General features: G+C 53.1%; 1 protein-coding gene across 2 annotated transcripts in view; it reads right to left on the bottom strand.

Moving 5' to 3' along the window:
* GRIK3 (glutamate ionotropic receptor kainate type subunit 3) overlaps positions 1-13127 on the bottom strand; it is a 102673-nt gene extending 89546 nt beyond the window's left edge. The window contains exon 1 of one of the 2 annotated variants that reach the window (XM_032202308.1): positions 13013-13127. In XM_032202308.1, the coding sequence (XP_032058199.1) occupies positions 13013-13127 (115 nt within the window). The remainder of the gene's footprint in view (positions 1-13012) is intronic. The other variant, XM_032202309.1, reaches the window with a different exon arrangement.
* Between the last annotated feature and the right edge of the window lie 211 nt (positions 13128-13338).

Here is a 13338-nt window from a genome sequence, read left to right as displayed (position 1 = left end):
CATGGGCAGCACCTCGTGGACGTGGCAGCGTGTGCCCAGGGCGCGTGGGTCTGGGGGCTGCGGGCAGCTCGGGGGGTGCAGGGGCCGTGGTCCCCTGCCACCACCTTGCACCGGGGGGACCTTGTGAGGTAGCACATCGGAAACAACAGGTGTAATCATCCCGGTAACCATGGCAATGAATAATTTAGGACTCGCTTCACCTTCATATTCAGGTTGATCTTGAGTTTCCTGCTGCTTTTTGCAGGCAGGGTTGTTACAGCCAACTGCCAGCACCTGGAGAAGGAGCGGGGTGTGCGCGGGTCCCTCCCGGCGCCCTGGAGGAGATGCTCACAGTGTGGGCACGGGCTTCTGCCCCTGGAGCAGTGGCTGCAGGAAAATCCCCGGCATGTTCTGGACAGGGAAATGACGGCAAGAGCTGCTGGAGCTCTGTCCTGCTCTGCTCCAGCCATAATTTCTGTTGTAGTCCCAGTAAATCCCCATCCATGGCATGCAGAGGTATTTAGAGCAGGTCACCACTTGATGCCACCCTGGGCATCAATCCTGCATTCTCGCTAGCCTCTCAGGGTTAATTATCCCCACGATTGTTGCTCTCAGGTGAGGCTTTGAAGGCACGATTCCGTTCTTGGATTCTTGCGTTCTTGCATCATTTTACTTCCAAATGGGAATCCAAATGGATTGCACTTTCCGAAGTCATTTCCACCGCTCGGCATTGTTGAGTGTGTAATGCTAACTAAGAAACAAAGAAATCAGGAATCTCCAAACCAAGTACAGTGTGAGATTAATGAGGAAGTGCTGAAGAACATAAATAATCTGTGCTCTCCATTAGAGTCCGTTAGCACCGCTAAAGCAAACCAGAGAAAAAAAGGCACGTACGCCACCAGCCGTTCCCCCCTTGACATCCATCACTGTCAGTGCCTGGGTTTTGCCAGCTGAAATCAAAGGGTGGTTAACCCTTCAGCATCTTGACCACTTAGAAATAATTATTGTTATTATAAATCAAAAGCGATGGCTTATCTGGTCAGAAAATTGTATATAGAAAAAAAAAAAATTAAATTGAAGTAGCATGGCCACAAAGGAAAAATTACTAGTTCCCTAGTGGGGTTACAGGTAATGTGCTAGCAATAACAATGCAAAAACACATTTTATTTTGCAATAATCATAAACAACCCTTGGACAAGAATTCTTTCCAGGACCCACAAGTCTGCTCCCTCGATAGCAAGTTTTATTACTCAGGTTTCCCTGTGCCTTTTTCAAAATGCAGCTGTCATAATGATTTACGAATTACAATCCTGTCGGCATAAACTTCCATAATTCACACCAAAATAGGTTTTCCCACAAAAACTCGCAGAACACACGAAGGTCTGTAACTACATAGAGTGACCTCTGTAATGCGGTTCAACCCTAACCCTAACCCAACCCTAACCCTAACCCAACCCTAACCCTAACCCAACCCTAACGCTAACCCAACCTTAACCCTAATCCTATTTTTTTATTTATTTTGTCCTAAAATAGGAGAAAGCACAGTTTGTCCAGGACTTCAACTGTATGAATTTCTTCCCTCTGCTTTTGAGGCCAGAGGGTGAGGGCTGGAGCTGGACATCCAGACTGAAGGGGCGTTTTGGTGGGAGGGAAGCAGGGGTTAATTGCGCGGGGCTGAGCAACAAATCCCCTCTGCCAATCCCAAATGAATGTTGTTGGCTTCTTTGTGGCCCAGCAGCAGGCAGGGGGATGAGAAGGGATGAGGGGAGGAGCTAGTCAGGTTGGAATTGCCTCCAAAAAGTGTGAAAATTAAATGGGAATCTGTAATGTGGAGAGGACGGTGTGCGAATCAGGCTGGGTTTCAGATTTTAGTATGCCATTGCTCTCCGACTAATTGGAGGAGATGGAGCCAGCCCCTCAGATTGCCACACTTAAGATCTAAAGTTACGCTGCAGACATGGAAATGTGCCACGTTTTTCCTCAAATCACCACCACTGCATTAATGTAGAAGTAAATGAAGGAGAAGCGGATCTCAGGATATAACTGCTGCCTTACTGAGCAGCCTACAGCCAGATGGGCGTGTGTACAAACCCAGCCTTGTCTACGGAAACACATCACTGGGGCTGAAGGTAGCTGCTAGAAGAGCAGAGAACTGTTCTTATTCAACGCTTTTATTTATAACTTAAATCTTAATTGAAGTTGATTCCTGCGCAAAGACGAGCTCTATATTTTAAAAAATGTTACCAGCTTCATTTAACGTCATGCAGCACGCCTTCTGGACAACCCTTTCCCCATGTTGGAGGTGAACAGGAAAAGAAATGTAAGTGCCAATTTCCATTCAAATATTAGGAGCCAGACCTAGATAGCACCCTGAAGCTAAACGTCCAAGGGTTCGCTTTGAATTTCTTCAAAGTAAAGATGACAAAATCTGATCATGCAGAAATAAAACTTTGTAAGAAGAAAAGTGCATAAAATGAGGACGAAAATGGTTTTCTTTCCCTATAAGGGAAGAAAAGATTTTAAAGAATTTATAGACCAGAAATTTAAACTGAGAACCTCCCTTTTACAGCTTCAAATTGTGATGGGATTACTGCAGGAGGAAAAAGAAGGGATGGCATCCAGACTGCAGGGGTCTTTGAAGCGATGCCACCCCCCTGCCATCAGGTGGGGACCCAGGAGCCAGCCTACGCCTGCTGCTTCGGGAGCTCCTCACCTCGGGACCTCAGCCTGCAGTTCAGTTCGCAACTTGTGGTGAGATGGCTGCGGCCAGGAAAATCCTGTCTCTGTGCCAGGCTGGTAGAACTGAATGTAATGAAGGGAAAATATTCACCCGCAGCAAGAAGTGCTGAGCACATGGAGATAGCATAAAAAATCAGGGGTTCTGATGTTGTGAGCTCACAAAACATTAAATGAGATTTTTCATGAAGTACTTGGAACAGTGACCCGTGTGTACCACCCAGTGTGACCTCTGAAAGTAATGACATTTTGTCTCGTATTCTACTTACAAGTGCCTCATTCTGAGCATTCAAATTGGAGCAGGGTTCATGGATGGACCATTTAAAAATTCTGCGAGCAGCAGTACGCTGTGAAGTTGATGTTTTAGCATGACCACTGCTTTGCCAAAACTCCTGACCTGTGCTCACGGGCAATTTTCTGCCCATATCAAACGGAGCAGCGAACACCCAGCCAGCGAGGAGACATTGAACCCTGGCTCTTCTTTCTCATCTGAACTCTCTGTGAGCATCAGTCGTGGTAATTTCAACTCCTTTTGCTTCCTCCCGTCATTAATTGTTTAGATGAGCCCTTCCTAATTCACAGAGGACAACAAACAAAGCAATCCTTGTGCACAAGTCCTTGAACCGGACAAGACCAACATGCCACACCGTGATGGGGAGCTGCAGCATCACCCCGGGGTGAGCGCTGTGCGCAGGACACAGCAGAGACCGGGCTGCACGCCAGGGCAGAGATCACGATTAAGAACAATTTAGCCAGCCTATAATGCAAAGCAGAGCCAGAAAGCAGGGCAGAAGTGACCTGGAGCACGATTTGCAGTGAATGTCTTTTTATCCCATAAACAGGAGAGACACTTTGGGATGATTATCCACCCAGATTTATCTCTGCAGCTCCTTGTGTATCCCTCTGTGCTTAAAAATGTCTCACTGCCCTTTGCATTATTGCATTGCCCTTTACATTCATACAGCATAAACCTCTCAAGTACCGTAAAACTTACAAGGTGTAATGGAACGTCGTGATTTTCTTTTACACACCATAAACAAAAGCCACTGGAAAGGGAACACAGCGAGGCAGGCTGTATTTGCTCTGACAATGACACGGCGTGGTGCAGGGTGAAAATATATACCCAAGTACGCAGATGTGTACTCTTGCACACTTAAAATCACAATCTGGATTGATGATCTGGCACTGATGGGGCACTTCAGTGCATTATGCCCCAGCCCTGGAGGTGTTCAGGGCCAGCCTGGGCTGGTGGGAGGGGACCCTGCCCATGGCAGGGGCTGGGACTGGGTGGGCTTCAAGGTCCCTTCCAACCCAACCCACGCTCTGATTTTATGATTCTGTGGTTCTGTCAATAAGGAAATGGATTGAATCAATCAATCACCAGCTGCACTAAGGACCCAGTGTTAAAAAAAAAGGGGAAAACATTATAAACCTGCCTTGTGCAGGCAAAGAAGCAGCCTCCACTTGTAAGGTTAACCATGCGTGGCTTTTACTGCCCCTCCAGTGAAGGAAGAGCGCCTTGTGTTCCTGCCTGCTCTGTTCCCACTTCTCCTGCCCAGGCTCTCTGGGAAGTGCTCATGCCTGCAGCTGCCATCGGTGCGGGGCTGTGGGACTGCTCCAAGCCCTTTCCTTGGGCAGCAACGTGCTGAGCGTGGAGCAGGACAAGGTGGGAGTGCTGCGGGCTGCCCTGGGCACCCCAAACTGCCCTGGGCACCCCAAACTGCCCTGCTGCCAGGCTGGGGAGCCAGGGAAGATCACTGCAAAGGAAGAAAGAGCCCCGAAACACAGCATCAAATCCGAGGTTGCAGAGAGGCCTGGGTTCAAAGCCTGGTGAAGACGAGCGTGGCTGTACCTGCCCCAAGCTGGGCTCGGTGCTGCAGCGCGATGCAAGGCACCGATGCAGGGCCAGAGGGTCAGGTGCAGCAAGGGGACGGGCAGAGGAAGCAGGAGCATCACAAGAATTGGAGCAGAAAGGGAGGATAAAGGGAAATCAAAATGAAAAGTGGCTCAGAAAAACCACCTGCCTCTCTGTCACTCTAGGGATCTGGCCGGTAGGTTTTTGGGGTCTGTTTCTAGCTGGTTTTCTTGTGTTTTTTTTTCTCCATGGTGAGCTTACATCTGCTTCCGAAGGGAAGAAGGAGGAAACAGGTGAAGGGAGAGGCTTCTAAAAAACTGAGGCAAAGCATGTCGTCGGAATGCCTTACAGCAGTATTAATAAACAACAGCAAAAGCTCAGATAACAGCCGTGCTTTAGAAAGGAAATGCCTGGTGGCTGGATGCTTCCCCTAGGGAAAAGCACTTGAAACAGTCTGTGATAAACTTCCTGTAACAGGAATCTGCAGGAAAGAGTACAGATATTTCTGCAGGTCAGGGCTAGGATCTTGCAGAGCTCAGGTGTTTCTAAAAACCTCTAGATCATATCCTGGTGCCTTAACACGCCTGTGACTGTCAGCACACAAAGCAGCAGCGTTGGTGGTGATGGAAACCTTTGCAGGACGTCCTGCAGGGGGTCTGACACCACCCCGGACGGCTGAAACACCAAATACTGCAGGAAACTGAATTTGTGGCTAAGTCATTGTGCTGGCCACACTGCCAGGTGGCAGGCAGGGAAGGCACTGAGGTGAGAGCTGATGCTGAGCTCTTTGGGGAGAGCTTTTCCTTCGTTCCACCATGGAGGACCCAGAACCTCTCGCTGCCCGTGCTGTGGTCAGGCTGTCAGCCAACCCGCAGCAGTCCTGTAATGCTGTCAGAACTCTTTAAATGGAGGTAAGAAAGCAAATAGTTACCGAAACCATTAGGAAATGGTCTCGATCTGCTCAGGCTTTTACTAGAAGATAGATACCAGCCGTCTTTGCGCAGAATATATGAGATTAATAATTCACCTCTAGCAGGACGTGAATCAGAGACACTCAGGCCGAGCAGCACCTGCTCAGTTTGCAGAAACCCTTTATTTATAGGGCTCTGAGCAGAGCCCTCTGCTTCTCCAGCCCCCAGCACCATGGGACGAGGACACACCATTTCGGATGGATGTCTGCAAGGTGTGCTCCCCCCAGCACACCCCCTGGCAGGACCCAGGCAGGCAGCACAGCCCGAAAATCTGCAGATCTGCTCTGGGGTCCTGAGTTAAGCAGGTGCTGTAGCCATTTGCTCTGTTGGTAACAAAACCAGCCCCGTTTCAGCATGCAACTTCTGCTGCAGCCAGGGAAAATTACCTAAGGCTGCAGCCAGGCAGCCCGGCATCAAGCAGGGGGTGGAATGCAAAATCACTGCCGTGACTTACTGAGTGCTTTGAATTTGCTGCAGAACTAACCACCAAGTCTAACACTTCAGTCCCAATAGACAGTCATAACTCAGCTAAATTTGTGGGTTATACCAGATTTTATTTACTGTTTCATCCCGGAGATCAGTAAGAGATGACAGCCATCTAGTCATTAAAGTGGGGGAGAAGCCGCCCACAGCTCGCGCTGGTTCTCGCGCCGCGTTTCCACGTCTTCAAGCAAATTTGGCTTCCGCAGTACTAGCTTTGTTATTTTAAGAACGGCTTCTGTTCCTACTCACCTGGGCGCTGGTGAGTTCAAAGAGCTGGGCTGTTCACCTCTACGGCCCTGATTTGCACAAGGGACGTGCTGCAGCAATCAAACGTCATTACCGCTAACGAGGACCCCGTGGCCGATGTGCGAGCAGCCGATGGCCTCTTCCTGCTCCTTATTGGACATCACCAACCACCCTGATAACCCGAACCACCACAGCGGCACTAATGAAAGCTCCTGAAGCTGCTGTTTGCAGATGTCGAGGATGGGGAAGGTTAATTTCAGCAATCAGCCTCAAAAGCCTTGGTGTGGGCTCACTGCTGGAGCACCTGGCACTCTGCGGGCCCCTTACGGGGCTCCCCGGTGCCCATTTTCCAGCCAGGAGCAAGGTGCTCATTCAAGAATTCACCTGGGCAATTCTGTATTTTGGGGTGTTTGCTTTATTCCCTTGATATTAGTTGGTTTTATGTCAATGGCTAAAGACTTTTAGCTGGGGGTGCTTTGCTGACGTGGTACCTGCGCTGACTACACCTAATCCAAGGTGCAAATACTCTTTGTTTTGGTGTTAATCTTGGTGTGACTTCAGCAAGAAGGCCTGGCTGTGCTTCAAGGAGCCACGGACAAGGTGGCTCCTCCTCACGGTGACGACCTGAATCCATTTGGGGCTTTATTAGGAGCACTAAACACCAGCACATTATCTGCTTTTACTGTTAATGAACATCGGTAGTACTGTGCCACCCCGTCATGCTCGGATCCCATCTACATAATCCGAAACGAGACCATCCCTGCCTGAAAAAACAATCCCTGCCCAAAAATACAGTTCCTGTCTGAAAACACAGCCTCGAGTTGGGCCCCCAAGCCCGCGCTGTTCAGCAGCGGCTCATTGCAGCTGCCCGTGCAGCCCCCACTAACAGCAGCCTCTGCAGAGCCGCAGCAGCTGAAATTCAGCAGCTCTGCCAGCCAGCACTGCTCGTTTCATGTGTATTCTGGCTGGCAGCATCGCTGGTAGCAGAGCTTTTAGCCTCGCCTTCAGCCCCCAGCTCCTCTTCATCGTTTGCCTCTCTCCCCCCACGCCCATCGAGTTCTGGTGCTTTCTGCTTGTTTCCTGCCTTGCCCAGAGACTTAAACCGCTCCGGTTTCTAATTATGCAAAGGGAAAAATAAAAAAAATAAAAAAACAAAAGGAAAGAAAAGGAGTCTAGACAGCATCCCATTAAACCTCCAGCCAGAAAGAGGGAAAGACGATTGCACAGCGTAACGGGCGGAGAAATGCAATACAGAGGATTAAGAGGCTTAAAGCTTGCTACAGCCAGCCTGCATGGGGCCGGGCTTTCCTTGGTGTTGTGTCTCCCCAAAACACCCCGGAGAAGCGGCTCCTCGGGCAGAGCCACTCCACGGAGCTGCTGCTGGCTGCTGGCACAGGCGAGCAGCACCCAGGAGCTGGCAGGAGGGTGGCCGGCGAGGCGGCTGCCTCCCACCTGCAGCTGCAGGAGCGGCGAGGAACAGTGCCCTCTGCTGCTGCGGGGCCCGGAGCTGGGAGAGGGAAGAGCAGCATTGCATTGGGATTGCGAAGTTGGCGAGGCTGCCGACCCGTGCCCGAGGAGCGCTTCGCTTCCCGGGGCGAGACAAGCTTTGCTCCCATCCCTTTTGTATTGTCCTGTGCAGGACTGCATCACGAAGGCTTTACCAAAAAATCTTCCCGTGCTACCAGCCTCCGTTTGGCCCCGTTGGTAAAAAAAAAAAAAAAAAGACAGAGAAATGAAGTGCCGAGCGGTGGATTTCAGGATTTGCACCTGCTGGTGACGAGGCAGAAAGCGGCAGCGCGGGGCGAGCGCACGGCTTCACCGCGGAGCTGCCTGCGTGCGGGGCTCCCGGCGGCACGGACAGAGCAGGGAGGGTCCCTGCACACCCCCACGAGCCACCCCCAGCCCCCAAATTCTGCAGAAATCTGCGGGTTTTGGGCACGCGGCCAGGAGAAAGCACGCGCTGTGTCCGAGGAAGCAGCCCAGCACTAAGCAGGGCTGTGTGTTTTGGCGGCACTCCTTCCCCCAGGATGAATGAGGGGCTCTTTTTTTTTTTTTTTTTTTTTCTGCTCTGCGGTTTGATCTTAATTTCCTGCATGAAGTTCTCAAGAGGATGCCAAGATCAAATAATTAGACTATTCTGCGATAAAGAGGTAACATTGTTATTCAAATGTATTCAGAATTAATTTACCACCAAACAATTTACACTGCCGTCCTTATATCCTGCTGAAATTACTCGAATACGTTATCTGACACACAAAGCATCTCATGACCTGAAATAACTTCATCAGCCACCAAGTGCCGGAGCAGTGGGTGTACGGCCACGGGAGGACAAACTGAAATATTGCAGAAGCCACAAAGGCAATCGAGTGATTTAAAAATAGAAAAGGAAAAGAAAATAGGAAAAAGAAAAAAAAAAAAAAAAAAAGCACTTTACTTGCAGCAGTGAACACGCAGAAAACAGAATCCCAAAGAAACCCATGTGAGCACTTGACCCCACAAGTGGCAGGAGGGGTCCCGATGCTCTGCAGCTCGGCCCCAGCTCCCCTTTTGGGCACTTGTGCTCCAAATTCTGATCCCATCTGGGGCTCCTGGCTCCCCAACCTGGGGACACTGCGGTCCCCAGCCCTTGCCCACTGCCTTTTTCAGCCTGGAAAAGCCTGGCTTTGTCTTTTTTTTTTCTTTCTTTTTTTTTTTTTTTTAACGTGAAACTTCATTTGCAGAGTGTGGGAAGGTGATTGCAAAATAAAATTCCAGGCAGGCAGAACGAGCCTCAGAAAAGCCAATCGCACGGCGGAGGATTACTGCCCGCAGAATTTGTTTTCTGCCTATTTCTACAAAATAATCAATGCTTTTTTTTTTTTTTTTCCCCGCACAGACTCCAATCCAATTTGATTGTCTTTTCTGTGTTACTTGCAAATCACACAAACAATCGATGCCCTGACCCCTTTCCTAGGCAAATGGAGCTTCGAAGGAGGCAGCCAGAACCAAACCCGGGCTGCTCAGGTGAAGCTTGGCCAAAACCCAGCACGTCCCCCGTGCATGGAGACTTCGGCGAGGCGAGAGGGGGAGTTTCAGAACCTCTTGATGTATGATTATTGTCGCAAACATCAGCAGCAATATGATCGTAGGGAAAAAAAATGAAAAAAACAATCAACCAACCAAAGCAAAATAGAAAAAAAAAAAAAAAAAGGCAAAAAAATAGAAAAAAAGCAAAAAGCCAGAGGTGCAGGTGGTTCCTTTTAAAAAAGTAGAAAGCAAAATGAAATCTCTTCCAGGCCAAGCTTCTCCAGCAGAGGAAGGGCGAGGGGGTGCAGGGCTGGGGGGGCCACGGTGCTGGACCCACTGGGGGCTCTGTGTGGCCACTGCTGCTGCTGCCTCTGCGGGGAGGGAAGCACCAAGAGCCGGGCTGCACCGCCTGGGCGTCAGCTCCCGAGTGCCAACAGCCCCAAAGATCACACACACGAGTGGTGGAATGGGGCGGGCTGCCCCCGCCGTCTGGTTTTTATAACCACTTATTAATCTCACGCCGCTGGCACGCATCTGATCCGTGCATGCATTTTGCTCGCAGGCCATCCCTCACGGCGCCGAGTCCTTCCTGGCGGTGCCTCAGCAGAGCTGGGCACTTGGGATCACGGCGCCATCCAACACCAAGGGGAGGGGAGCGTGAAGGGCCCCAGGCCTCCCCTCTGGGACCTTTCAGAACAGCACCGAGCCCCCGGTTGTCCCTGGGGGGGTCCCACAGCCACCCCCTGAGCAGGAGGGAGGAGAGCTGAGCAGGATGTCGTGGGTAGAGCAATCGCCGTGCGCTCACCGAGGGGATGATCCTGCAAATACCCAGCCGCTCGGTGCGGTGTTTACAACGGGTACAATCCGCGCATCTCAGCCTGCTCCCAGAGGTGTAAACGTGGAGTAAGGCTCCCAGCCACGGCGGTGTAAACGTGGAGTAACTGCGCTCCCATCCTTACTTATCCGTCTTTATACCAGGATAACGCGACGCCAGACCAAGCGCCGGGAGCACGGCGCAGACCTGGGCACTGCGTTCTGCTCCGGCGTTCTCAAATATTTAGCAGATTGCATAATAATTAAACAGCTGTTGAGCGAGCTTCAGACGCAAACTCCTACTTATTAGCCAAAAAAAAAAAAATCCAGCAATGAGGCATAGGTTTTCTTTGTACATGTAGATTATGTTTAGATGTGCAGATTAAATATTTATATTTTACTTCTGAGAAAAAGGACGCTTTTGGCTTTTCCTCTCTTTTCTTAGTTATCTCTTGTAGATAAAAAAACGCCGCTGTATTTATTTTAATAGTCAGCTTCACAGAGAAAAAGGGCGCTTTGAAAAGTTACCTGTTTTCCCTCTGCTTTAATTTGCCGTTTTAAAACAATTCTCATGCAATTGTTCCCGCGTCTTGGCATAGCCTAATAATTAAACGAATTACTTGAAAGCCAGGGCAGCTTGGCACAAATTAATGCGAGGGGGGGGACACACACAAAGCTGCAATTTCCCAGCCAACTGAGAGAGAGGTCAGAATTATTCCAGCTGCAGCCGAGAGCACAGGTGAACACAGAGCTCCCTGCAGCCCCACCGAGAGCTTCCCCCTGACTTTTAGGTCCCTGCTCTCCCTCCTGACGAGGGACGGTGTCCTCAGGGGCTGAATTTGCCGTCGTTTCTCCGGGACAAAGCGAGGCCGCGCTGCAGCACCCGCCTGATCGCACCCGCTGAGCCCTGCGCCTGCCCTGAATCCATCTGCAGGACACGGGAGGCTGGACAGAGCCCTGGGGGTTTCTCCTGGCCCCCAACGCCCCCCTGGAGCCGTGGTGATGCTCGCAGGGCTCTCGGCACTGCCAGTCTTGACTTCACCCTGTCCCCCTCTGAGCCTCCGTCCCCTGCCTGCGCAGCGCCACTGCAGCACCCCGGCCGTGGCAGCGGGGGCTTTTTGGGGAGTCTTTTTGTGGGGTCTGTTGCCCGAAATGCTTCCAGCAGCCCCCAGGTCTGGCCGAGCACAGCAAGCAGCTGGGCACTGCGGGAAGCTGGGCAGCCCCGGGGGCCCCCCAGGCAGCTCCAGCCGCGATCGGTGGTGCTGCAGCGCGCACAGCACCACGGCTGCGGGCAAAGCACCCCGCACAGAAGCCCGTGGGGGGGCAGACGGTCACCCTGTGGGGCTCAGGCCCTAGTCTGTGAGCTGCTCTGGGCCACGACCCCCTCGGAGCCCTCCAAGGGGTGACGGCACCTCGGCAGCCAGCAGTTGCCCTGCAGGGCGCTCCCTTTTCTCTTCCTTCCTTCCCTTGGGCTGCCGTGTAGTTGCACCGGGATAAATCAGATCCGTTTTTTCCCTCAAGCACACTCAGACATCTCTCTGTTATCCACTTGTTTCCCTCCCTGGCTTAGGATTTGCTCCCCGAGCAGGCAGGTAAAGCCGTCCTCGGTGTTTCTGGGCAGGCAGCAAATCCCCGGGAACGCGCGCTGCTGGCGAGGTGCAGAGGCTGGAGCTGGAAATCAGACTTTCTTTACATGACACACTTAAGAATCTACTTTAATTAGAGAAAAGAAAGATCGCAGACTCTTTCCCGAGCTGTTATCTGTGCAATTACTTTATGTAACATTATTAAAAATTAAATTTTCCCAGAACCTCAGCAATTTAATGAAAAACGCCTGGCCCCCAGCAGCGGCTGCGGCAAAGGCAGCTGCTGGCACCTTCCTGCTGCGGGGCTCCAAGCCTCGGCCCCCAGCACTGCCCGAGCCCTGTGCTGGGCACACAGACCCCACAGCAGGACCCCAAAACCAGGGGCTGCTCCTGGCCCTGCACCTCTGCTCAGCACCACTGCTACAGCAGCCTTGACACCACTCGCCCAGCACGCTGCTTGCACTGGCACAGCATCCCCTTCTCCAGGGCACAGTACTCCACTTCTTGGGGGCACAGCATCCCCTTCTCCGGGGCACAGCACCACCTTCTCCTGGGGCACAGCACCCCCGTCTCTGGGGCACAGCACCCCCATCTCTGGGGCACAGCACCCCCTTCGTTAAGAAGACAGCATCCCCTTCTCCGTGGCGTGGCACCCCCTTCTCTGCGGCACAGCATCCCCATTTTGGGGCACCATACCCCCTTCTCCAGGGCACAGCATCTCCATCTGGGGGGCACAGCACCCCTTTTTCCAGGGCACATCACCCCCTTCTCCAGGAGCACAGCATCCCCCTGTCCAGGCGCACAGCACCCCTTCCTCCAGGGGCACTGCACCCCCTTCTTGAGGGCACAGCACCCTTTCTCAGGGCCACAACACCCCCTTCTCCGAAGCACAGCACCCCTTTCTCCATGGGCACAGCATCCCCCCATCCAGACACGCAGCACTCCCTTCTCAGGCGCACAGCACCCCTTTCCCCGGGAGCACAGCATCCCCGTGTCCAGCAGCACAGCACCCCTTCCTGGGGGGGCACAGCACCCCATTCTGGGCACAGCACCCCATCTCCGGGATCCCCGCACCCCCTCTCCAGCAGCCCCCAGCCCTCCTCTCCCCACTCCCAGCTCCCTCCCCAGCCTTTCACCCCTTGCCCCATACCAGGGGCCACCCCCCCCGGGCCACCCCGCTCCGCTCCGGCCACCGTGCTGCTGCCCCCCGCGTCCCCTCTGTGTCCCCATATCCCCCCCCCATCCCTTCCCAGTCCCCCCCCATATCCCGGGGTCCCATCCCCGGCTCCCCGTCCCCCCCACCCCGGGGGATCGCAGCCCCCCATGTCCCCCCTTACCGATCCGGATGACATGCGGCATCCCCTGCGAGCCCTGGCCCCAGAAGCCGCCGAGCAGGAGCGCAGCGCAGTACTCCCAGAGCACGCCGCCCAGAGCCGCCCAGAGCCGGGGCATCGTCGGGGGGGGCACTGGGGCGGAGGGGGGGGGGGGGCTCGGCCCTACGGCCCCAGGGGCAGCGGGGCAGGGGGCTCCGGCCCGGGGCTCATGGTAGGGCTCCCGTCCCGCCGGGGCCGGGGCCGGTGCCGGTGGCGGTCGGGAGGCACCTGCGGAGCCGGGGCTGGCGGTGCGGTGCGGAGCGGCTCTGTCCCCTCCTACCGCTGCTGCG

This window comes from Aythya fuligula, chromosome 23, assembly GCF_009819795.1.
Source record: "Aythya fuligula isolate bAytFul2 chromosome 23, bAytFul2.pri, whole genome shotgun sequence".
In the NCBI taxonomy this organism is placed as follows: Eukaryota; Metazoa; Chordata; class Aves; order Anseriformes; family Anatidae; genus Aythya; species Aythya fuligula.
Note: the sequence above shows the minus strand (reverse complement) of the source record. Positions and strands in the feature narration are given on the sequence as shown.